This window comes from Anomalospiza imberbis, chromosome 3, assembly GCF_031753505.1.
Source record: "Anomalospiza imberbis isolate Cuckoo-Finch-1a 21T00152 chromosome 3, ASM3175350v1, whole genome shotgun sequence".
Classification (NCBI taxonomy): Eukaryota; Metazoa; Chordata; class Aves; order Passeriformes; family Viduidae; genus Anomalospiza; species Anomalospiza imberbis.
Window position 1 is genome coordinate 101,099,762 of NC_089683.1, and position 25,879 is coordinate 101,125,640.

The window sequence follows — 25,879 nt, forward strand, 5'->3', positions numbered from 1 at the left end:
CAAGGTTAATACAGTGTTTGAGCGCAGGAGCTGTTTCTCATCTCCTGCTGGAAACCAGGCAAGACAGCGTCTCTGGCAGGCAGATCCATTACAGCTTATCGCGGCAGGACAGGCGCTGCGGAGGCACCATGAAGGATGGCTGCTGTCACCAGGCCTGCCCGGGGAGCCACGGGAGCTGAGCCCAGCCCCAAGTCACGGGCACTGCGCCCCACTGCTTCCATGTGCCAGGGTGTGAGACATGCTACTTGCTTACAAAAATTTCGAAAGGTTTATTGAACCTTATCAAAAATACAACAGAAGACTGAATAGAGAAGAGATTATGGTGCCGGGAGCAGAGGATTTTCCCACCATGTGCTCGCCCACACAATGGAGGTTTTGCCTTTTAACCCTTTGACCCCTCCCGAAGTTCTGTCCATCGACTGCTTCTTTGCTGTCCAGTGGTGGAGATCACTCCCTTAAATCTTGATTGGAGGTCAGCTGTTGCCACAGTAACGAGCCGACCCTCCCAAAAGTCCCAAACCCAGGCCACCCCTGATAACAGTGCAAGGGGTGTAAAACATAACTGTAAATCTGTAGAACTTTTCTTAACATATATACAGGATATTTGCATTTAATTGTGAGAGTCAACCATGGTATTACATCTATCACAAGGGGAACGGCAGCATGGAATTCCCGGCACTCTTCCATCCGTGGGAGCATGGATCCCTCCTGAGCTGCACAGCAGCTTTAATAAACAGCATGGGTGTGGAGCCCTGGGGGAGCTGAGGGGCTCAGTCCCGCTTTTCCAGCCAGGACAAGGTGCTGTGCACGCTTCCATTACGGGATCTCAGCAGGCAGAACAAAGGCCTCAGAAGTCTTTGCCCATCAAGCTTGGCAAAGGATACTTTGCTTTTATCTGCTTTGCCTGCAGCAGCCCTGAAAATTCCATAAGTTTAAAAAGGCAAAGACCGGTAAGTGGGTGATAAACATTTAGAAAACAATCTCTGTAAATATGTCTAAAATATAGAGACAAAATCCCCTCCTCCTCCTCACATTTTTTTTTCAGTTTATAAAGCCATTAAAATTAGAAAAGCTAGTCTTGTTCCTGTAACACTAATTACCATTATATCTCTTTCCATGATAGCCCTTTCCTGTTACATTTTCTTTCAAGGTTTTTGTTTTGCTTTTGAAATTAGAGCTCAGATTTCCTATCATTTGTGATTCTCGTCATTGAGGAATGAGGTTTTTCCCTCTGCTCACTGATACAGTGCCCAGAGTCCACAATCCCAAACCAAGACCCCACATCATAAGTCCAGCTTTTCCCCTGAAGTCATTCCTTGGAGCCTGGCTACTCCTCGTGGGCCTGGCACTGACATTAGGCTTTCAGGTTTGGGAATTTGGGCCATGCTTATGGCAGCTCCCAATCTCAGGCTTCTTTCTGCAAATCCTGTGCTTTCAAGGAAAGCTGTGGGTGCTGGTGAGCCCCAGCACACACTTTCTCTCTAGTAAATAAATTCAGAACAAGTTAACATGGTACAACATGTGTTTTATTCTTTATAACATCTTATTTGATTTCATTTTTTTAATTTGATGCTCTGCTCATGCTTACAGAGCAATTACTTTAATTACTCCTTTACACCAATACCTTCTTTGGGATATTAATTTGTTTTTTCAGCCTAGTAAATGGTTCTGCCCACCAAGGAATTACACAATGTACTTCAGAATTGTGTACAAATATTTTAAGTTCTATTCAGATAGCAAAACATTTGGCAATATAGAGCATTTCACAGGGTCTTGGTGAAACACTTCCCAAATTTTCTTCTCCATGAACACTACAGTTCTTTTGATATGAATGGTGCAAGCTGGAGTAGGCTGGTGTAGGTCTGATTTAGCCTGGGGCATCTCACCAAGTCTGGCCTTCCAAATATGGGAAATGCAAACAATCCAAAGCATAGAAATATTATTGTTGCTTTTGTTGTTAGAAATAATTAAGTATCATAACAGATAATAATTGTTATTCATAGTAACAAACACTGACTATTCAGTAGAAAGTGTGCCTCTGGAATAGGTACATTTTATCCTCCCTTTGTGCTGGCCATTTCCATTTTCTCATGGAAAATAATCTGAAGCCAATAGGAATTGCAGCCATCACACTGCAAGTCACTGTTTGCCAGTGATCATCCTTAAAATGCTGGGATAAAAGAAATGGGGTTTGGTTCTTAATCCCCTTAACTTCATCAGTCAGATGAGACAGCACTGAGGTCCCAGAGCTATCCAAGACAGCTTCACCAGGCTGAGGCTTTGGTGGAAAATGCTTTTTTTTTTTCTTTTCAAACCAGAATCTCCTATAAGATCGTTTTACTATTAGTACTATTTTTAAATCCTCATAATCGAAAAGGTTACTCCCACACATGCACCTGTCTGCAGAAAATCCCCGAACTGCAGGGATTTGTCACCAGTGAATTCCCTAACATATAAACACTCAGCTGCATTCTTCTAAATCTTCCTTCTGAGGGTGTCTGAAAATCCAGACAGAGCGTGCATGGCAGAGAAAGAGGCAGCTCCTCTTCCATCTAGTGAGAGAGGCCACTCTGCTCCAGGGGCTCCCTGCAGCTCCTCTGGGCACACCCAGGAAACCTCTCCTTTGTGCAGGCCAGCCCCGTGGAGAGTGTTAAATGGGCATTTTCCTCCTCAGCAGGTGTTTGCACAGGGGTGGCAGTTGGGAATTTCAATCTTGTTTTCAATTATAAGCATTTCATTGTCGAATGTTGCTGGTTTATTACGTGATAATTAAATATGAATGATCGCGCAGTCATCCTGCCTAAGAGGCTGTAGCAGAATTAAACCAATCCCTCTCATCTTGCTGAATGGCTTTGGAGGTGAAAGGAGTGATCTATTTGCTGTCTCTTATTTTTGCTGTCCTATTGTTTCAGTACCACTGGCTTCAAAATAGCAAACTAGGCAAGTAATTATGGTCATAAATCAGAGCAGGAAGCAGCGTGAGGTCAGGACTGCTTTGCTTTTCACCTGCCTTTTCTCAGCTGCCTTTTGCTGAGAGACAGAGAAGTACATTCCTGTTAATTTTGTGATCTTACAAGTGATTGAATGCTTTTTTTGACAAAGTTTGAATCCCTGAGCACTGTCAAGCAGGAGTTGAGCAGTCTTGTTATGCTTGGAACAAAGGAATGAGTGTAGAGCAAGTGACCTGGCTGGATCTGATATGCTGTGGTTGGTGTCCAATATTTCACATTCAGCCATGCCTGCTTGGTTCCTGATACAGCACAGTCAGTGTGCAACACTTCCAGAGAGGGAAATCTCCTTGGGGTGACCACAGTGACTCTGTTGAAAAGCTCAGTGAGTTAAGTAAGATGCAGCCAGAGATATTTAGCCAAAGTAAATCAGCAAAGCAAATGTGTTTTCAGGAGAGCCTGGCTGATTTATGGCCTTGGCCACCAATCTGTACATCTTATTTTTGTTGGGTGTTGGTAAACGTGAAGTGATGCTCAATGGCAGTCCCCAGGTGAGAAATGGATGCAGCCACGTTACAGCCTTCAGGTGGTACTGGCTGAAAACTTAAATCTTTCTTGGAGGAGAGCTGTAACCACAGTTCTCACCTCCCATCCAACCAGAAGCAGCAGTATTTTGGACATAAAGGAGTGGGGATGTGTAGGGGGATCTATGGAAGGCTTTGCAATAGTGGGACACAAACGAGGCCAGCACTTGGCATCCCTGATGTCAAGCAATGATGGGTGTCCCAGAGCCATGGTTGTGCACAGTGGCTTGCTGGATGCTGTGTGTTACAAGGAGATGGAGTTCAGTGTTTTTCCCTCTTTCCCAAGTGTCTTTTATCCTAAGTCAACTAAGAGGCAATCCTCAGTGGGATTCTGCTACTCAGGAACGTACTGTTTTGTAAAAAAAGAAAAAAAACCAAGAAAATTCAGTGCCTGATTAACTGTATGCTACTTTTCATTCCAGCAGTTTGTTAAAATAGCACATGGAAGTGACCGCTGAATGATTCTCGTTTAGCTTATCCATGCCCTGTAAATCCGACTCAGCCCACCAGTGGGGCTTGATGCAGACAACTGAATAAGAACAAATGAAAAATACGTAGTGAGTTTAGATGTCTCTATTGTTGGCTGCTGAACACTCACTTCTGAAATTTGGTCTTTTGAGAGTGTCGTGGGGTTGCATGCCAAATCCCAGCTTGTGATCTACATTGAATTCAATCATTTCTTCAAGTCCTACTGTAATTATTTATTGAGGGGTTTTTTTAGCAATGAGATATGTGACTGAAGAACATAAGACATTGCTACGGGTAGTCCTGGGTGAATACAGCCTTTTTGCCTTTTTGGTGGTTTTTTTTTGGTGAAATACTAAACAAAAACCAGTATTTAATCAAAGCAATTTTTTTATTCCCAGACCATTGTTCGAGGAAACAAGCCTCGAAAGGATACTTCAATCAATGGCCTGCTGGAGGAGTTTGACAACATCTCAGTGACACGATCCAATTCCCTGCGGAAGGAAAGCCCTCCCACCCACCACCAAGGAAATGCAAACCACGTGCCGAGGCGCCAGGAGGAAAATGGCTACATCACATACTCCCAGTACTCCAGCGAGTCAGACACCACAGCAGACTTTGTCGTGGAGAAATTCCGAGACAAGGCTCTCTACGGGGACGAGTTGGACAGGTACTACAAGGGCAGCTTTGCCGCCAAGCAGAACGGGCACATGATGAAGGTGACGTCCCGAGACATCTATTACTCGGAAGTGACACCCCTGCAGTCAGACCTGTCCAGGTTCCTCCCAGATTACCACGCACACCTGGAGACCAAGCCCAAAGCGCTGGAATATGGCGGCCTGAAGCTGGAGTACCAGCGGATCCCCAGCGGATCCTCCCTGGACTACAGGGATTCCTTTCCTTACGCCCCGTCCCGAGCGTCGGTGCAGAGCGAGTGCCCCAAGGAGAGGCTGGAGTACGGTGACAGTGACTGGGGACACGGCCTGAGCAAGGATGACTATGACAAGAGGCCAAAGTCATCCTATGTGGACCCTGCGAGCCCTCAGCCAGCCATGAGGCAGAGATCCAGGTCAGGCTCCGGCCTGCAGGAGCCAGCCATGCCCTATGGAGCAAGCGCCTTCAAAGCACACCAGCAAGGACATTCCTACAGCTCCTACACCTACCCCCGCCTGTCCGAGACCGCAGCAGGCATGCCCAAGGTAACCCGACCTGCCCAGGGACAGTGCTGCCAGGGCAGGGACCAGCTTCTCCACAAGGAGAGTGCCAAAAGTAAAAATTAAGGGCAAGGAGCCATGCTTGGGCACACAATGCTAAATGTGGCTGGTAACATCCCCGAGAGTTGTGTGGCTTCTCCTTGGCAGGTGTGGAAACCCTCCCATTTTACTTGGGTGTATGAAGATGGATGTCAGGGACCAGTGGGTTTAAGATACTTAGTAAAAGGCAGGTTTGGAGTGCCCATCTTCTGGGGATTTTATTTGAAATTCCCAGTAAATGCAAGTTCTTTGGCAGTTTTTTGTAGCTTCAGGAGTTTGTACACCTGAGCAGATCTCAGCCAAAGGTGAGATGCTGGTCTGGTTTGTGTATCAGATACTTCTGTGTTTGAATTGTTACTGTGCAAGGCTGAAACCTCTGTGCTTCAGTATTTATACTGTATTTATGCCATCTTTATATTACAAGCTCTTCACTGCTCATGAGGGGCTTACTCCCTTCTGTGTTGTTTTTAAGCTTTGAAATGAAGTCAAAGCAGCACATCTCACCCGTTTTAGAAGACATTTTAGATGTAGTTTTAAAAAAGTGTTGATGTGCAAGAAAGCATTTCAGCCATGTTATCTAAAGGCAGCTCCTTTCCACAAATCTGTCCCTGCTCTGCCACTGAGGTGTGTTACTTACACAAGCTTTCCAGCCCTGCTTGCCACAGTGTGCTGTGACCACTTGTTCAGTTCAGAGAAGAGTGCTTTTCTCACACCTCTAGTCACATAACCATGATGACCTTCTTAAGCATCTAATGTTGTGCAAGAGTTTGTGCAAAAGCAAGGGATGCTTTTTCAGTGTAGTTTGCTCTGAACATCACTGAGTTCCCCTAGCAACGGGCACTGTGATGATCATTTTTCCAAGTCGGGGTTTGCTGTGACTTTTCACATGCTGAGGTAGGTGACTGTGAGTGGTGAGATCTGTTCTTCTGTCTGATCATACCTGAAAAGTGCATTTGCTGTGTCCTGCTGCAGTCCCAGGTCTCTGCAGATCCATGGGTTGGAGGTGTGCCTGTGTCGTGCCTCCTTAGGTTTTGGCAGCTTTGCCATTGCCGTGGTGCAGTGCCCCATGGGAAAGGGTGAGCAATGCATTTTTTGTCCCTCTTTGCATTGAAGCACAGAGCCAGGCTTTGGATAAATCCTGGAGGGAGTAGAAAAGTCACCAGGTCTCTATAGGCGCCTTTCTAAAGCTCAGGGTGTGGTGGGAGGAATGTGTGTGGTAGTTATGCACCAGTGAGGCATGCAGTGTGGATTCTAGAAGCTGGGAGGAAAATCTGGGCTGGGTTAGCTGCCATTTCCTTTATTGAAAGCAGTCATTTTGTCAGAGTTTAGAAAAGAGGAGCACAAATCCAGTAATTCAGAGACCCTGTAGCACCTGCTTCTGCCAGTTTTACACCAATCAATAGGGCAGAGGTGTTTATTATAGGATTCCAGCACTTTGGAAAATATTCCATTAAAATGCAATAACAACTTTTATTAAAAAAAATATGCCTCTGTGCAAGATTCATGGTGAGCTGTTCCTCTCCTCAGAGCATCAAAAACACTCCTACAACCTTGGTGTATTGAAAACTTGATGATTCACTGTTAAATGCAGCAGTTCAATTCCCAAACCTGTCCACAACTCCTGGAGGTGAATAGGAGTTTCTTGTCTTGGATGATTGCTGAAGAATCTTCTTTTCAAGGAGGCATTAGTAAAATAATGTTTCATCAAATGGGCTTACTAAATGAGAGTAAGATCCCAAATCAGATATTTTACAAATGAGATTGGGTTTAAAGTATAATTAAAAGGGAAGAAAAAGTAAGTGAAAAAGTCTGCAGGCACAAATGTGTGGCATCAAAGTGCCTTTAACAAGGATGTTCATTTTGACTTGTAAATGTGAAGAGCAGATTTACTTCAGTTATATTTGCAGGTAAGAGATGTCAGACAAATCAAGTGTCTGCCCTGTTTCATCATCAGGATTTCAGAGTTGTTACATCAGAAGACTTGCCCTGCCCTGGGCTTGGCCACTGCTGTGCAGTGGAACCATGGAGGTGTAGGAAGCCAGAGGCTCAGATTTGCCTCCCTCTGAGCCACCCCTGTGTCACCCACCTGCTCTCCTGTCCTGCAGACTCACTCTAGGACACCTGCATGGAGTTGCAGAGTCTGCTGTGTTATCCTCACCCCACAGAGTTGGTGTCCCACCTCAATACTGTCTAACAATACTGAATTCATAGTTGGCTTATTTTTGGCCACTCTGTACTGCATAGGGTTTTTTTACCCTCTTCTACATTGCAGGCAGCCCTCTTAACTTCTGGCACCAAGCCCTATTATTTCAAAGCTCCTTTCCCTGTAGTTTTCCAGAAGCAGCTCTCTGTGACCCTCTCCTGTCTCTCTTTCAAGGGCCTACGATGTCTGCTCCCCCATTTGCTACCTCGTACTGCTGTAATGTAGCAGAGGTGTCTCTCTCCATCGTCCTCTGTGTCCCTCTGTACCACGGGGACATTTCAAGCCTGGCAAAGGCAGGGCCAGGCCTTCACTATCAGAAACCCCCTCCTTTTTTCCCTATCTTCCCATTCATGTGCCAGTAGCTGTATATGAGTGCTGCCTGCCACATCTGTGTGTGGAACAGGGAGTCCTGGGGCTTTCCACCAGCAAAGCACCAGAGAGCAACCTGTGCCTTTGTGGTCTCGGTGTGATTTACAGACCATCCCTTCTGCACCTTCCACCTGGCCAACTGTGCAGGTGTGGGAGATGCCACTGTGCCATGATGAATGTCGTGTCAGAGCTTTGGCTGCTCCTTTGACCTGATCTTGAATGAGTGCAGGACTGTTTTCTTCTTTCCTTTGTAGTATTTAAGGAATTTCCATTCAGTAGGTGACTGCATTCAGTAGCAGAAATAGAATTATTAGTGGAGTAAAGTCCATTCTGTTTTGCCATGATGTGGAGCACTGCGTCAAGACACAGCCTTGGAGGAGAGCTTCAGCTGATTTACTCATTATAGCTCCTGACTTTTTGTAGCATTTCTTGGGATTCAGGAAGTGGGTTTACATTGTGCAGCAATGCTAACCTCAGAAAGCTTCCGAAAACTCTTAGCAAGCAAACTGAACCCTTGAATTTTCATTCTAAAATTTTACTGCAGAATATTCTTTTTGCCAATGTGTTAAGCCTAGGGCATACTCAGAAATACCAGACATGGGTGAAGCCTCAAATAATTCATTGGCGTGGATTTATCCAGCTTGAATTTCTAGACCAGGTTTTCCCCATCTCAGTGGTTATAAAGAAAATGGTGTCTTTACAGCCAAAACAATAAATTATTTGTCCCTACATACACAGATATATAGGACAGGGTTAGATTGAGTTCCCCTCCCTCCACCAAACCATCTGAGCACTTTTCTGCATTAATTAGTTTGGCAGATGTAATGTCCTTCGTGAAATTCATGTCTCTGACTCCTTTCTATCTGATGGCCGTCCCTGCCTGATGGAGTAAGGGAAATGATGGCTGTAACCGTGTGGATTTTTGCCTCAGCACTCCCAGAACACTGGGAGGTGGCTGTACAGCCCTGCTGGGTGCTCCCAGTGGCTGTCAGCCCCGCATGAAGCAGACTCCAGCTTTTCTGGGGGAAGCCTCTGAGCAGCCCCTCTGGAGAGGCATTCCCTGTTCCCCACTAAAGCTCTGGTGGAATGAAAGGATGGGCACGCCTGGCTCACGCGGGAGCTGGGAAAGCGCCGACAGAAAATTGCGCTGGAGGCGACTCCAGCTCCAAACTCCTCCTCGTGGTGCAGAGCCCACGCTGATAAATTGATGCTGCGGCAGATTTTTTTCTTTTTTTTTTTCTTTTTTTTTCTTTTTTTCCTTTTTTTTTTTTTGCAGTCTTAGCATAAAATGGTCAAATGATGTTCCACCGCAGAATTCAATTTCACAGTTCAGTTGGGTCCTTGATTACACTGCCAAATTCAGATTAATGTGCATTTAACTAACATGGATCAGGGACTCCTGGATGGCAGCCAGCAGTAATAGTAGCAACCGTGAGCTGTATAGAGTTTGCTGCTCTGTCCATCCCTGTGCACTGCCACTGAAATTGATTGATTAAATGAACTCATTGCCATAATTATTTGTAATTGTGCTACATGATGAGCCTGTGTCAAACCACCCCCCTGCCCTGAGATGCTCCACACATGGCCAGGAGTCACATATTGTAAATGTGAAGATGTTCTTTTCCAGAGGAAAAAAATATAATTTTTGTGTGGGTTTTTTTTTTTTTTTTTTTGTTCTACATCTTTTGGGGGGTTTTAGCTTGGATGGAAGCAAGCAAACCATTATGTTTGTAAATGTGAAGTATTCGTTAGCCTTCAACTAAAGAAGCTTGGAGAAGCTTGGAAAATACAAAAAATAGAAAGGAAACTACAAATGAACCAGGCTTCCCATTGGGATAATTTCCTTTGCGATTTTCTCTGATTTCAGATGAAAATTAGCAGTTTTGTGACACTGCAGTTAAGTAGTGCGTCGCTGTGGAAAATTATTTAAGAAATGGTGAATTGAATTAGGCTCCTCGTCAAACTCACGTAAGCAGTCACTCAAACAACAGCTGGTAGCATGGCAAGACAGGAGATGACAGGGATTTTAGGGTACCGCCACCTCCACAGGAAGAGGTTGGGTTATCCCTGAATTGCTGGAGAAAAACATAAGGGCTGAGAGCTGAGAATCAAAATCCAGGTACTGGTAAGACACAAATTGGAATTTACCAGAGGGAGAATTTTATGGATGTGACAGGGATGCATTCTTGGAGGAAATGGCCCGGAGAGCCTGCAGGGCACTGCAGATGCAGAGCAAATACACTTTTTTGAGCATAGGTCCCTTCCATCCTGGGCCATTCGGTGATTCAGCAAAGACTGTAGAATGTCCCAAGAGGTACCTGCACAGAAGAACGGACCTGGGATACACAGGAGATGTCCTGGACCTGCCCAGCCTCGTGTGCTGAGGGCACTGCAGCCCTCTGTGGTGTGAAAACCCCTGCCCAGACTGGGGCAGCAGTACCGTGCTGAGCAGAGCGGGTACAGTGTGGGAGCACGCTGTGCCAGCGCTGCTGGGACCTCCGGGGGGCTGGAAATGGAGGGAGGGGCAGGGAGAAAGGTGCTGCTCCCCGGCCTCACTCTCCCCGTTTGTGTTGCAGGTGGATTATGACCGAGCACAGCTGGTCGTCAGCCCACCGCTCTCTGGCTCGGACACCTACCCCCGGGGCCCAGTCAAGCTACCTCAGAGTCAGAGCAAAGTCAGCTACTCCAGCAGCAGCTACCAGTACCCTCTGGTCTACCACAAAGCACCCCACTATCACCAGCCGCCCCTCCAGCCCGGCTCTCCCTATATTTCCACCGCCTCCTACCCCAGCTCCCCCAGTATCACGTCAAGTGCTTATCCTCCCCCCAGCTGGGGCTCCTCCTCGGACCAGCAGCCCTCCAGGGTGTCCCACGAACAGTTCCGAGCTGCCCTGCAGCTCGTGGTCAGCCCCGGGGACCCCCGGGAGTACCTGGACAGCTTCATCAAGATCGGGGAGGGCTCCACGGGCATCGTGTGCATCGCCACCGAGAAGCACTCGGGGAAGCAGGTCGCTGTGAAGAAGATGGACCTCAGGAAACAGCAGAGAAGGGAGCTGCTCTTCAACGAGGTACGGGGGCTTGGGTGGTGCCTCAGGGCTTTTAGGCAGCAGGTTCAACGGGAGACATGGGCCAAATGCCACCATCAAGAGCCAAATTCATATCCTTCTAAACGAGGTTAGGAGTCCCACACACATCTGTGCTTATATAAATATTGTATAGCCATTCCAGTTTCAAGTGAGCTACTTCTTCTCCAGGCTTGAAACCTATGGTGCTGTCCCAGGAAAGAGCAAAGAAATGTATCAGCTGGTCCATGCAGTGTATCAGGTGCTCAGACATAGCCCTGCTGCCTTTTTCTGTCTGTCTCCTGGCATGTTGATCCTTCCAAGAAGGAGGATCCAAACTAACCAGACTATTCCAGAGCATGTGCGCTGTATTTCTGGCATACATGTGCTTTTTGTTTCCTCCCTCCTTCCTCTCCTAACCATCAACACTCCTGTGCTTTCTTGATGGTTACTAAGCTAAGAGCTGTGAGTCCCTTTTCCATGGAGCCATCTGTGTTAATTCCCACATCTCCTTTCCTGAGTGGTTGCAGCTAGTTCAGAGCCTGCAACTGCTTACGGGACACTGTTTTACCTGTGTACATTACTTTAAATTTCAGAACACTGGTTTTCATTTGTCATTTTTTCACCCAGTTTGGGGCTTGAGAGTACCTTCTGCAACTTGAAGAGTTTCTCCTTTTTTTAACTTTTTACTCCCTTAAAGCATCTGGTGGGGTGTGTTCACTGCCCCCTTTTTGAGATGACTTGTAAATATCCTGATCAATAACAAAAACACTACAGGATCCCAAGGAAACCTCCTGTGAGAATGAACCTTTTAATTCTATCTTTTGTTTCCTATACACTACAAGTGTGTCTCCCGTCAGCACATGACAGATCGGTTTCTTTAAAACCTTTGAAAACATCACATTTTTTAATCACAATATTAAATAACAAACTTCACCCGGTTCTTCTTTACACAGTGCATGACTGTGCTGGTTATTTGGGCTTGGCTTTGCCTCTGCTGGAGGCTGTGGTGGCTCTAACTGAGCATCTCTTGAACAGTAACATCTTGAAGCAGGTCCTACATGCTGTGCAGGACCAAGCTGCTTCCCTGACACGCTCCAGTCACTTGTGTCATCTGAAAATCTCTTGTAGCAGTGAGGGAATCCCTCTGTCTGTGATGAAGCCTTGCCTGGCTCTTCTCTCTCATGCTTGCCATTCTGACACCGCTCAGTACCCTGTGTTCTTGGACAATGTCCTGGCTGGGCTGCCCTTACCGTGGTGCCCATTCTGTGCAGTCCCTTTTAGGTGTGGGATTTGAGTCACCCCCTGTAGCACCAGCAGTGAGAGACTGATGTCTCCAGACATTCTGGCGTGCATTTGTGTGGGGGCAGGGGCAGGTCTGGCCTTGCCCTGGCAAGGCAGTGCCCTGCTCCACATGCCCCTAGAGCTAGTATCCCAGCCTGGTACCTTTTACCGGGCATGGTACCAGTCCCTGGCACTCTGGGGACAATGCTCCACACCTGCCCCTGACCCAGAGTGGCCAAATGGCTGCAAGTCCCACCCGGGGGAAGGGCCCAGGAAGGCCAAGGGGTATTTAAGCCAAACTCGAGGCAAGCACATCTTGACCCTACTTTTTTTTGCACTTTCTGAGCTGTGCTGGAACCCAGGGCTTGGTGGCTGTGTGTGTCCCTTTCTGCGTATTTTCTATCTTTCTCTCTTTCTCCTTCTTCTAATTCCCTCTTCTCGGAATTTTTGAACTTAAAATTGAACTTAAAATCAAATTAAAAGCTTACAGTTTGCCAAGTTCAATGGGCCAAGTTAATGGCTTTGGGAAGTGTTTTACATGGATTAAATGTTGCACAAAACATTTTACCAAAGTTCTCTGATTTTTCTTAAATTGCCAGTGAAGTTTTTTGTTGTTTGATCTCTTGAGAATTTCTTGTTGGTATTTCTCCTGTGTGTCTAACTCAGAGTACACATAAAGCAGTAAGCCTTTTAGAAGTCTCTTTGAGTGAGTTTCCTGGAGGCTTACTCCAGCATTCTTTTGAAAATCTGTGGAAAGTACCATTTACTATGTGATAAAAATGACTTTGACGTGTTGAGCGATTGATCAGGTAAAAAAAAAAAATCTGTTGTACTGAAAGCAATTGGCAATAAAAAATCAATTAAATAAACAGGTCTGTTCCTGCAGGCTGAAATAAAACAATTATCTACTGTTTATACTCTATCAACTAGAGAGTCTTTCTTCCTCCTGATGCATTTACAATGACTGATATTTTTATGTAAATATATTGATTTTGTTTATGTGCTGGCATAAGGATTAGGGAGGCTGTGATTCATCGCAGAACCTTTCCTCAGCACCAGTGACAAAGAAGGTAAAAACAAGTGTCAGATAAAGCTTGCAGCATTTCCAGCTCGTCCCTTTGTGCCTCTGCAGGTTGTGATCATGAGGGATTACCACCACGAGAACGTGGTGGACATGTACAACAGTTACCTGGTCGGGGACGAGCTCTGGGTCGTGATGGAGTTCCTGGAGGGCGGCGCTCTGACAGACATCGTCACTCACACCAGGTGGGCTGGGGGTGTGCAACACACAGAGAGGAAAGCAGGAAACTGCATAAAATACACATATAAACACATACAAAATAGACATCCACATATTTTTTATGTGCACAGAATTAAACCCAGTTGTAGCATGCTCGCTGTACTGTCATCATAAGCCAGAGTTGCAGATTAATTCCTGTGAACACCAGCATTTGCTGAACCAAAGGGAAAGAAACACCTGAGAGGGCCTGCTGGTAGCTGGGGATTTGCTAGCACTTTGGGAGGCAGTTTAGCACCAACACAACTCTTAGCCATTACTTCCTACAGTGGCAAAAAAAAAAAAAAAAAGTTCTTTTCCCTGTTTGGTGATCTCTGTTGTTGGGTTTGCTGTCATAACCACTTCTGCTCTAAGGGTGATTTCTCCTCACAAAGGTTATCTGCAAACCAAGCTCAAAACATAAGGGGAAAAGTGTTTTTATATCAGAATATTTGTGCTTACAGTGGAGCACATTCCCATATTTCAGTTATTATCACACCTTTAAAGTAGGAAATTAGCCAGCACAAGAGCTGCAGTGTATGGAACTGCTCTGCCTCTTCTGAGGGGAGACATTAGATTTTACAGCCCTCTTTACATCTGCTCTTTGCTCATCTGCTTCTGATAAGCTGGATAAAATGAGTTAGGGAAGAGTGATTCTTTATTTAATTTCTTCTTCTTGAATGAAAGAAAATAAAAAATTCCACATCAAACCAGTGGGGGAATATTTAGAGGAACAAGAAGAAAAGCAAGGAATTATAAATTTAAAAAATTTTGTTCTCTCCTAGTTAAATGGTGCTCTTAGATCCTACCAAGAGTTAAGTTATAACCCAGGTGTTTTATTTTTGAGTGTTACCTTAGCTTATGTGCTGAAATAAATCACAGTATTGCAAGTATTTGCCAAACTATTAAAAGCTCTATCTTAGATGTTTCTGACAGAAGTTTGACAGCAAACAGATGTTCCCAGGATACCACTTCTTAAGAGCTGTCATCTATTTTTTAACTCAAAATAGTCTTTTCTTAATTTTTTTTTTTTTTTTTTTTTTACATTGCATGACCTTCCCTCAAAGATTCTGCTAAAATACTGCAAATGGCACACAAATTAAAGCAGAAATCTCCATGGGTGTTCTTCTGCTCGTGTAAAAGAGATGCTGGGGACATCAGTGATGAGACAGTGGCACCGGGGTGCACAGCCCATTCCAGGCATTGCACTGTAGCTGAGAGAATGACCCCAGAATGGGGTTTTTCAGCTGTGCACAGAAGTGAGAACTCTTGTTTATTTTTCATCTGAGACACCCAGAATATTTTTATAGAAGGCATAAAAGTGCTCTCAAAGAGCTACAACCCAGGGCCTCATGTTTTGCCTACACAATTAAGGGTGTTTTTCCTCATATTTATTCCACACCTGTTTCCATCCCAGTAGTGATGCCTGCTTGGCAAGCAGTGAGCTTACTGTAAATAAGGCATTTCTGTGATTTCCCAGAGGAAAACAGGCTTCAGCACATGGTACACTCGTCAGGGAGACTGATCCAGAGCTCGCTGCAGGGCTGATCCCCACACCTCATCTCCCCTTTTTTGCCAGAAACAGGAGCAGAGATTGGCCCCCAGAGGCACTGCCTGACAGATCTCCTGCACAGGGGTGTGAGTGGGAGCTGGTGCCTCCCCACATGGCCTTTCCAACCCCCCACCCTGAGCTGTGTCCCCGTGCCTTGCAGGATGAACGAGGAGCAGATCGCCACGGTGTGCGTGTCCGTGCTGAGGGCCCTGTCCTACCTGCACCACCAGGGCGTCATCCACCGCGACATCAAGAGCGACTCCATCCTGCTCACCAGCGACGGCAGGGTGAGCAACCAGGCTGCCAGCGCAGCACTGCACAGCACAGCACAGCACTGCACTGCCTGCCAGGAGCAACCCAGGCATGGGCAGCAGGGGCTGTGAGCCACAAACAGCCCAGGCATGGGCAGCAGGGGGTGTGAGCCACAAACAGCCCAGGCATGGGCAGCAGGGGCTGTGAGCCACAAACAGCCCAGGCATGGGCAGCAGTGGGCTGTGACACACAAGTAACTTGTTAGAGGGTGTGAATAACTTGTGGGAGAGCTGAATCAAAGAAACACAGGCCTGGCCTCACTGGTGATTGGCATCTGTGCTGCAGGCAGAGTACTTGAGGAGGGATTGGAGCCTCAAAGGAAACTAAAGGAGAGGAAACTAGGCAGTAAGGGTGATGATCTGGTGATGGGAGACCTCTGTTTGGGCTGCACCACTCCTACTCTGATGCCTTTCAAAAAACACTTCCTTTTTACCACACTTAGTTACCATTTACTTAGCAGTTTCTGTACATGTGCTCTCCTTCCCCAAGCTAGCTGGGAAGGCCCAGCATCAATTTATGCAAATAGGAAATAATCTGCATTACTGCTGAAACCCTCCCCAGATGGTAAGAGTAGCTTTCACACTTCCAAGGTGCTTGATAAAACCTATCTCACACTTCGATGTATGTTACTTGCTGTGTCTTTGTGTTGTTAATGAGCAGGGGGAGAAGGGGACAGAACACTGCACATGACTTGCTCAGTAAACAAAACGTGGTTTGCACACAAAAAAATTAAGGGTTGCTCCACTGGCCTTGCACACCTGTCTAAGGCAAGATCTGGAGGGTTGGACTGAGCCCAAGAGCTTTGGCTTGGAACCAGATCCAGACCTTCCCCTTCCAAAGGTAAAGCTCTTGGCTTCCCAGGCCTGGTCTGACTCCGTAGCCAAAGGCTCACCTAATTTGATGCCCACTTCACCAAGGGAGAGGGGTTTTCTTCCTGCAGCAGCCACAGGCTGCTCCTAATCCTGTCAGGGAAAGAAAATCCCACGTGTGTAGGAGTTTTTCAGTTGTGATTTCAATTCATGTTGCTGAAATAACATCTGATCTGTGGTCGGGATCTGCATACAGTGCCTCATTATACTCATTACTCCAGTCCTTATTATCTGCATTGCAGATTTCTTCATGGCTGTGTTGTGCAATTATCTTTTTTTAGAAAATAGTCGTCTTTTATGTACTCCAATGAGCAATAGATATGCAAAACCTCTTGTGCTCCTACAAAAGAAGATTGGGCTCTGCTTCCAAAATATGCATTATTTCTTCCATTCTTCATCCTGTAAACTGAAAAATACATTTAGTGTGGAGAACTTGGCTATTATTGGCTTTGTTTTAGAAATACCAACAATCATTTCATAATTCTGTTAAAAATAATATCCGTAACTTTTATAAAAGTAATGTCTGTGCTGAATCCAAAAGAAAACAAGTGAGTGCTGACAGTATGTCTACACAATGCAGGGATTACCAGTTGTCCTGGGGCTGTTTGGGCTCACTTTGTATCTCCAGACATGGAGTACTTGATGGGATACACAGCCTGTGGACCTTAGGCATAGGTCACCACTGTGATGGAGGTTGGGAAAATGTCCAGGAAAATCCCTTGGAGAGCTTACAGGCCTCCAAGTACTCAGAGGGTTAAAAAAAAAATTTAGCCTTAAGGAATGAGCCATTTCTGGAAGGGGGTGATGCCACCAACTCTCAGACCATCTTGTTGTGGAATTTTCACCTTGGCATTGTACAGTGACAGAGAGGGGAAGGTGATAATTTTCCATAATTTTTGTTGTTAAAAAAACAGTCATTAAAGTGTGAGCCAGGCACATGATGCGGCAAGAGCTGCTCTCCAGAGTGCTTGTGTATCCCATTATTTCTATTTCAGGTCACTGCCACAGCTACTCAAGGACAGTACTGATTCCTGAGTTGCCAAGCAAAGGGAACAGGTTAACTCTTTGGCAAGGAGTCTTGTACCCTTCCCTGCCTTCTCCAGCTTTGCTCTCCTGCTGCATAAAGATGGCAGCTTCTTCAGTGATAGTCCACAGTGTGAGGTCCTGAGCTTGGCAAACCGTTGGAAGGGGTTTTATTTTCTCTGGGTGATAAAAAGGAATGAGGTGAATGTCACTTGTTTCCCACATTTTCTGGCAATCTCGGAGATTGTACAAACTGGTACAAACCACAGGAGGGGTGGGTGTCACTTGGAATATATGTATTACTTGATATCACAAGTATAAAACTACAAGCATGGGGGTTCTGTTTGGAATATTTTGTTTTCCTTTTATTTTTAGGTGTTATAAGCCATCCAGCACCTCCACATCCTTTGCTGGTGGAGAGGCAATGGGCTGTGACAGATGATATCATGAATGAGCACCACTGCCACTCTCCTACATCTCCCTTTCATTTTAATGAGCTGTGTGTTCTCCAGGCTGTGCTCCCATCCCCAGACACTCCTCCAGACCTGGGCTGCTGTCCTGTCCCAGGAAATTGCTGCAGCTCCATCCCTGTCCCAACAGCTGCAGCTGGAGGTGTGGCTTGGAGGAGTTTGTCCTGTTATTCAAGAGGGGCTTTTACTTCTTCTTTCCACAGATAAAATTGTCTGATTTTGGGTTCTGTGCCCAAGTGTCAAAGGAGGTCCCCAGGAGGAAGTCCCTGGTTGGGACACCCTATTGGATGGCACCAGAGGTGATATCCCGCCTGCCCTACGGCACTGAGGTGAGCACAGGGACACTCCAGAGGGGATGTCCCAGGAGGAGATATCCCAAGTCCCTGCAGCAGCCAGGTGAGCACAGCAGGTGCTGCTGGAGGGGATATCCCAGCCCGTGGAGCTGTGTCAGAGCTGTGCAGTTCAGAAGCATTTGCACAGCTATGCTAAATAGCAGTGATTATGTTTGCCCCAGAGTGCTGCATCATGCCTGGTTTGAAAGTGTTTCCCCAGGATGAAGTTATTAAATAACAACTCCATTTAGCACTCTCAGCAGTGCAATGCTTTTGCATATTTCGGCTTGGGGTGCTGTAGTAAAGGAACCTGGCCTCATTTGCACACTGTGAAAGGCCCTTTGCTGCTATTTAATATCAAGCCTGCAGGCTGGAGCTGCAGTCACAGGTGTGCGCACCTGCCTGTGCCAAAGCAGCAGCCACCTCACACTCCCCTCCTGCCCAGCCCGGTGCCATCAGCGTGTGCACAGGGCCAGTCTGCTTTCATCCTGCCATTCCCCTCCTCCGGAGGAGTGCCAGGGAAGCACGCCTGCTGTAGGATCCCAAGCCTGGGGCCAGCTGGGTGGGCTGCACTGCCATCCTCTGTGGTAGGACTGGTCTCCACACGGGCTCATGCCTTGCAGTCATTGCTGTCATCAGCTGGGAGACGGGGGTGGGAAAAGCACCTCTGTGGGAGCTCTTCCAAGCACTGCCAGATGTTCTGGGAGAGGCAACACACACATTTTTACTGGAACCCTTCAGAGGAGCCCAGCAAGAAGGGGGGGACCCGGCAGATCTGCAGTGCCGTAGCCCATCCATTAGGTATCTGTGAGTCGCAGCACTCCTGCCCTGGCAGCCTGGGAAGAGCAATCCCCTGTGCCCAGCTCAGCCGTGACAGTGACTCACACCTCCTCTGTGGGGACATGGCTGCCTCTGCTTCTCTGCCTGGGGACAGAGCTGCTGCCTGAGAGGAGCAGCTGCAGAGCTCAACCCTGCCAGCAAACAGAGCCAGGACACGGTGTGTTTACACACAGCTTCACGTACACACACCTATACAGAATATAGACCTCTAGAAATACAGATTTACACAGGGAAGGGGAGGTGAGATGAGCTGAGCAGGAGCTGCTCCATCCTCACACTGCTCTAGCATGGCACAGTAAGAGCACCCTGCAGGCACTGTTCTCCACCCAGGATCTGTGCTGTTGTAGAAGACATTCCAGAGATAATAGCATCAACTATTATTAGCCCATTAATAGCTTAGGGGGATTATAAAGTGGCTGAACTTAGGGCTGCATTAAGTTTCCCCACCAGAAGGGAAAGGGGAAAAAAAGGATTTAAGCTAAAGGATAGTGTTGGCAAAAGAGCAAAACCAGAATGAATTGGCCCTGGCTGTATTTGGGTTGGCGAATGACAGGAATTACAGTCATCAGAGGACTGGGATTCTGGAGCAGCTCTACAGCAGGCCAGGACTAAGAAAAAAAAATTTTGTTTTTTTGTTTGAGCTGTGGCTGAATCACTTTCCAAAGGTCTTACATAATGTGCTACCTGTGCTGGCTGTAAACAAGCCTGGGTGTAGTGAGTGCTTGCATTTGCCTTGGGGTCTTGAACAGAGTTCCCGTAGTCTTTAAGCTTCAGGGGAATAGAGAAGTGATTTCACAGCAGCTGAAGTGTACCCTACTCTCCAGCAGCTGCAGAGCCAGCCTGGGGGTGGCTTTCAGTGGGTGCAAATCAGGGCAGCTGGAATGCAGGGCAGCAGGACACAGCCTCTCCAAGGTGTGGAGCTTCCAGTGGGCAGCCAGCTACAGACCCTGGTTTGTAAGCCCCTGCTAGTGTGTTCTGTCAGAGCACTCACTGCTCAGAAGGAAAGTCACGGTTGGCTGGGTAAAAAAGAAAGCTGGATGGTGCAGGCTGTCCAGACTGCTGGCTCGGCAGGCAGCAGCAGGAGCCAGCGCCGGGCTCTGCACGGTCCCCAGTGCGGAGCCTGCTGGCCCCGCTCTCTGCCAGCAGTGCCCGTGAGCCCTGTGTGTGTTCCAGGTGGACATCTGGTCCCTGGGCATCATGGTGATCGAGATGATCGATGGGGAGCCCCCCTACTTCAACGAGCCGCCGCTGCAGGCCATGCGCCGCATCCGGGACAACCTGCCACCCCACGTGAAGGATGTGCACAAGGTCAGCCTTCCCTGGCACCGGGGCTTGGCACAGGCCCGTGGGCAGTGGCACTGGAGGCACACACCTGCCCGCGCAAACCCTAACGTCCATCTCTAAGGGGTTACCTTGAGCAGTGGGTCCCACACAGACTCCCGTGGGGAGGAAATGAGGCCGAAGCCATCGGTCACGGCCTTGTTTGTGCCTGACCTTGGCACTGCTTTTGCGGCCAGTGATGGCAGAGGGAGCTGGGCACAGCCTCACGTTCCCTGTGCTTCGCACCCTGCCCGAGGACCAGAGCAGCCCGGCTCTTCGGCCCTGCTGTGGGTGGGTTGGTACATCCATGTGAGGTGCCAAAGCCCTTGGGCACCTCCCAGTTAGGGTGTGTTTCCAGCAGACCTGAGCCCTCAGCCTACCTTAATGCTGTTTGGCACCCAAGTTATACCCAAATACTCCAAACATCAGCAGAGACCCACAGCCCTTCTGCTCAGCACAGCTGTTGCAGTAGGGAAGATCAGAGTGTCCCTTTTCTTCCCAAAAAACCAGCATGCACAGAGCCAGCCCAGCTGGAAGGGGGTGTTTTTCCCACCCCTAATGCCAGTGTGGTGTTTCAGGTCTCCTCGGTCCTCCGGGGCTTCCTGGACTCGATGCTGGTGCGGGAGCCCTCGCAGAGAGCCACGGCACAGGAGCTGCTGAGACACCCCTTCCTCAAGCTGGCTGGGCCCCCCTCCTGCATCGTGCCCCTCATGAGGCAGCACAGGCACCGCTGAAGCTTTTTGGGAAGGGGTCAGTGCAGAGCCTGGCTCGCGGCGCGTGGGATCCGCAGGCAGGGAGGAGGAAAGCCTTGAGGAGGAAAGCAGCCCCATGGAAACGCCGCGTGTACGGAGAACCCCAAAGGCCGGGCGGTGCTCCCTGCTCCCGCCGTGCCAGGGACAGGAGCAGTCCCGGCCCCGCTGCGCCAGGCTGCGCGCTCCCAGCACCGCGGCTGCTGGGCCGGCCGGGCAGGGGCACCGAGCGCCAGCCTGGGAAAGGTAACACAGCCAGAGCGAAACAGCTGAACTCCACCGCAGGCTGCGCACTTCTGTTTCAGAAGAACACTTTTCTGACAAAACAAAGCACTTTTTATCTCGGTCAGAGCAGCGCAATGTATTTTGCAAGAAGTTTGTAATTTTCTGTACAGTACGTTTTGATAACTTGCAGTAACTTTGTCCTGTAACTGTTGTGTTAGTTAAGTAATAAGTGTAACTTAGCGAGAATTTGAGAAGTTTCCTACTTTTTTTAACCCTTTTGAAAACAGGGAAGAAAAAAAAAAAGAAAAAAAAAAAAAAAACCAGAGCCACCTTTAGGAAGTTGTACGGTTTTCAGAGTTCCCATGGGGTGAGGAGGGGGCTCATCCCACCCTCAACAGCAGCTGGAAGAGCCAAGGATAGCTGATGGTGGCAGGAGCGCCTGGCTTGGGGCACTCGGTGACAGTGGCAGCCCCAGCCCAGCTGTGGTCAGGGTCTCCCCTTTCCCTCCTGGCTGGGAACCAACACCCCTGCCCAGCCTCGGCCCTGGGGGCGTCCCAGCCTGGGCTGATCCCTCTTGGTTCATGCCACCACAAGGCCAGTTCTGCCACCACAGCGGCCTCCGTGATTTCTGTCACGCTGTGGCAGTGGAGAGGGAGAGCAGGAGCTCCTCCTCCCACCCCGGAGGGAGCCCCGGAGCTCAGGCAGAGCCGTGGGAGGGGGTGGGATGGGTTGGGTTGGGATGTGCTGCCATAGAGGAGAAGTCGTGCTGCTGTCTAGACCTTTCTGAATGTTGATGCAACAGTTGACTACTGCGGTACAATTTTGTGTTATTTGTTGGATGACTTTGCATGTTAACTGTAAGCCTAAATAGATTTGCCTTTAAAATTTTTAGAAGTGCTTCATAATTATTTCAATGAGAAACTAATTTTATTTATTAACAATGAGTTGTTTTTAATTATGTATAATACAAAAGCCATGTTTTTCAAGTTTGTTTTTTTTTTCTTACTGACCTCAGTTTATGGTATCTTTAAGAACCACAAAGCCAACTTTGTGAAAACACAATTTCTTTCTTATTATTAAATTTAATAGTTAATAAAATAATTGTTATTTATTGTTGTAAATTATAACCAAACATCTAAACCTGGCAGGAACTGTTGCTTAAAGATCTTCCTCCAGGAGAAAAGAGTTGCCAATAGTAAAGAAGCTCCTTTAGTTCTGCCCTTAAAGAATATTTGGAGGGAGAGAAGCAATTAAAAAAAAAAGAAAAAAGGAGATAAGGATGATCTGGAACATGGAAGAGCTGTTCTTACATCAGTGTCTTATCCCCAGTGCTCTCTCTCCCTACCCCTGTTTGCACATTTGAAGAAGACACTGAAGAAAAGGTGTTTGGCTCCCGGAGCCCACCCAGCAGGGAGCACCCCCAGCCTCCCAGGGCTCTCTTTTGTAGTCTTGACAACTCAGGAAACCAGGCTGCACCAGTCCAGGCAACGGCACAACTTAATACTAGCTACAAAATTACCTTTTTTAACCATCTTTGAATAAAATAGGGGGTTGGTGGGAGTTTTTTCTTCAATACTCAGCACATTTTAGGCTGTACAAGTGAAGAATTTTCTGCAACTTTCTTATCATTAGATACTTTAAGCAGTGTTCATCAAGTTTACTGAGAGTTTTGTCGATTTCAAAGGGGTTTTTTTTGTGAACACCAGCTACTGGTGAGACAAATGCACATGCAAGTTAAATAAATTAATTAATAAACACTTTAAGTTTCAGTGTGGTTTTTTTCCCATGCCTTTTTTCTACTTTATGGATTTGACTCAGTTCCACAGTACTGGACCAAGCAGATAAAGAAAAAGGTGTTCATATATACATATATATGTGTGTGCATATATATGTACACAAGATACACATGTGTATGATACACATACATATATATAAATATCTAAATAGTGATTTATAGAGCTGCCTCAAGTGATTTCTAAGTGTCATTGCATTTCCACCTTCCTTTCTCTATCCCTAAATAATCCCTTTCTTTTTTTGCCTTACACATCCCTAATTTTTAGCTCCCAGCTGTTGATCTCTCACACCTACTGACAGCAATTCTTCCCAGTTTCCTCAGCAGCACCAGTCAGCTGATGAATCTACAATGTTATTTGCCATCTTCAAGTCTTACAAATGAGGATTTCTGTTACTTTTGGTTTCTGACATCAGTAAATACATCAAAATACACTGAAAAAATGTAATGCCATCACCTAAAAACAAACAAATAAGGCATGTGAAGAGCAGCCATTCACTCAGAAGCTGAGGCCACGTTCCAGGTATGGTGGGATATCCCAATGAAATTATTCCCACCTGTCACTAAGGAATGATGGCTATTTTTGAGCTCACAGTTCTAAAACTACTCCCAAATACTCCTAATTTTAGTAGCAGAGGCCAGGACATTTATTGGGTATGTCAGCCCCCTCCTCAGCAAAACATCAGTAATTTATAATTAAAGTTCTAATCACAAGTACTCTGTAAGTCATTAGCACTGCTTTACTAAGTGCCTAATTATTACAGGTCCTCACAGAGCTCAGTGGGGTGATAAGGTGTATTTATCCACCTTCTACTGCTGTGTTCATAAACATCTGTAAAGAAAAGCTTTCAATTTGCAGCTCGCCCATAAAAAGCCATCAATAAATGAAAGCTAAATACAAAATTAAATCACAACAAAGTGCTGCCATCCTGAAGACGCTGCTGCAGTTTGACAGGCTGGAGGGAAGCTGAACATAATCTCTCAAATAATTTTTTTAAAATGGGCTGGAAAAGCTTAAAGCAGTGGAGAATTCAGATCAATTTTAGTAAATGTGAGCAAAAGGATGGGGAGAACAAATAGATTTAAAAAGGTTTTCACCCAAAACCTTAAATAACTTTTTTTTTCCCCAACAAAGACACATCAGTCTGGGACACAAACTGTCACTGAGTTTAAATTATTGTTTCTTTTTCCTTTCTTCCCCGAAAAGCAAAAACATTTCAATCCAACAAAAATATTTTCTGTCAGTTTGGAAAAATCAAGATATTAATTATTGCTTTCCTGCAACTGTGCTCCTAATAGCTTACAGACACACTCACCCCCTGAAGGTGCTGCCAAGTGCTTCCTAAGGGAAACCCTCATCTGACATGAAAAGCAGCAGAAGCCCTTCAAGCAGGCACAGGAGCAGCAGCAGCTTTTGGTGGGGTTTGTCCCCATCCAATGGCCACTGCCACACCTCACTGCTCTAGGGTCGGGCAGGGACAGTCCCTGTGAGTGCCCTGACAGGGTCAGTGCAGGATGCATTAAAGACAGTTCACAGAGGCCACCATAATCAGCCTTTTTTCCATCTTAAATCCACGCTGATCTTTGGGAGCGCCTCCCTGTTACAGCAGGCAGGTCTTGCTCATGTGCTGCAACAGGCGAAGCCACGCCAAGGGACTGAAACCCACCAGCAGCCTTCCCTGGACAAGGCACAGCCACCTCCCAGAGCAGCCTGGGCATGGTGGCCCCAGCCGCTGCCTCTCCTGCACCCACACTCAGCAGCTCAGCCAAGCCCCAGGTCCTGCTGCCCTCAGCAGCTCCATGTGAGCCCCCTGAACTTCCCCCGCTTCCAAGGGAGGAAGCCAGCCCGGTGGGAATGTCCTCTGCGTGACTGGGATGGCTCCAGCTGGGTGCATTCTCCCATCTTTCCCACAGCCCCTTGCCAGAATGGCCTATCCAGGAGACAAATGGCAGCGGAGGGGCTCCTCTGGCATCTGCAGCTCAGCTGTTGGCTGCCTTTTTGTACTGGATTATTCTTTGGGAGGTCACAGTGGCAGATGTGCCTGGCTGATGGGAGCTGGCTGGGAGAGCCTTCCTGGCCCCAGGGCAGACAAGGGTGAGGCAGGACAAAGCTCCTCTCTATTAAGGATGAACCTTTAATCCTTTTTACTCACCCTCCTCCTACCTCTGGCTTTTTCTAACTGCCTCTAAAAGAAACTTTTCATTTTTAATTACCAGCTTATTGTAGGCAGTGGCACTTGGTCAGTCTAAAGCTCACCCAGGACCCTTTCACTGCAGTTCTAAAGGAAAAGGGCAAAGCCACAATCATCATTAGTGCCACAATTTTGCTTTTTGCATCCAAATGAGAAAACAGCTGAGCATAGCACAGAAATGAGACCAAGAATAAGACAGGACTAAAAGCTTATGCTGCATCCACCTTCTTCAAAAAACCCGTAAGTTTTAGAGAAGACTACAGCATTAAAGAATAGTTAAGTTTCTTCTTTTGCTTTTTTCCAACATTGAAATTACTATTTTTCTTTGATTGAGTTTTAAGCTGAAAGAAAACAATCAAGCCTCTGTTTGAATTAAATCAGTTTAAGAACAAGGAAGTGCTTTCCATACCCTAAATTGACACAAGGCCCGGACTAACTCCTGCTGAGTTAAAACTGGAGCCAGGTGGAGTCAAAGGGTTCAGTGAGAACTGGACTGTACCAGAATAAAACGCATCACTGCCCACACAACACACAGGAAAAACAATCAAGAGATAGGAGAAAATTAGGGACAACCAACAAATCACAGAACACTGAACCACCACTGTGTCTTCACCGAGCTGATTGCAGGACAACCACTGCTGGAAATAAATCCTACATGTGCCATCCATTCAGATAACGGATTTATGTTCTGATTCCATTGGTAACATGGAGTGAGTACAAAGCATTACATCATTTCAAATTAAGGAGGCAAATCAAGCA

General features: G+C 46.9%; 1 protein-coding gene across 2 annotated transcripts in view; it reads left to right on the forward strand.

Annotated features, from left to right (window-relative positions):
- PAK5 (p21 (RAC1) activated kinase 5) overlaps positions 1-22,893 on the forward strand; it is a 163,430-nt gene extending 140,537 nt beyond the window's left edge. For both annotated transcript variants that reach the window (XM_068186069.1, XM_068186070.1), the window contains 7 exons: positions 4,399-5,196; positions 10,399-10,890; positions 13,301-13,434; positions 15,157-15,283; positions 17,874-17,999; positions 20,016-20,150; positions 20,741-22,893. In XM_068186069.1, the coding sequence (XP_068042170.1) occupies positions 4,399-5,196; positions 10,399-10,890; positions 13,301-13,434; positions 15,157-15,283; positions 17,874-17,999; positions 20,016-20,150; positions 20,741-20,896 (1,968 nt within the window). In that variant the 3' untranslated portion in view covers positions 20,897-22,893. The remainder of the gene's footprint in view (positions 1-4,398; positions 5,197-10,398; positions 10,891-13,300; positions 13,435-15,156; positions 15,284-17,873; positions 18,000-20,015; positions 20,151-20,740) is intronic.
- Positions 22,894-25,879: the final 2,986 nt, after the last annotated feature.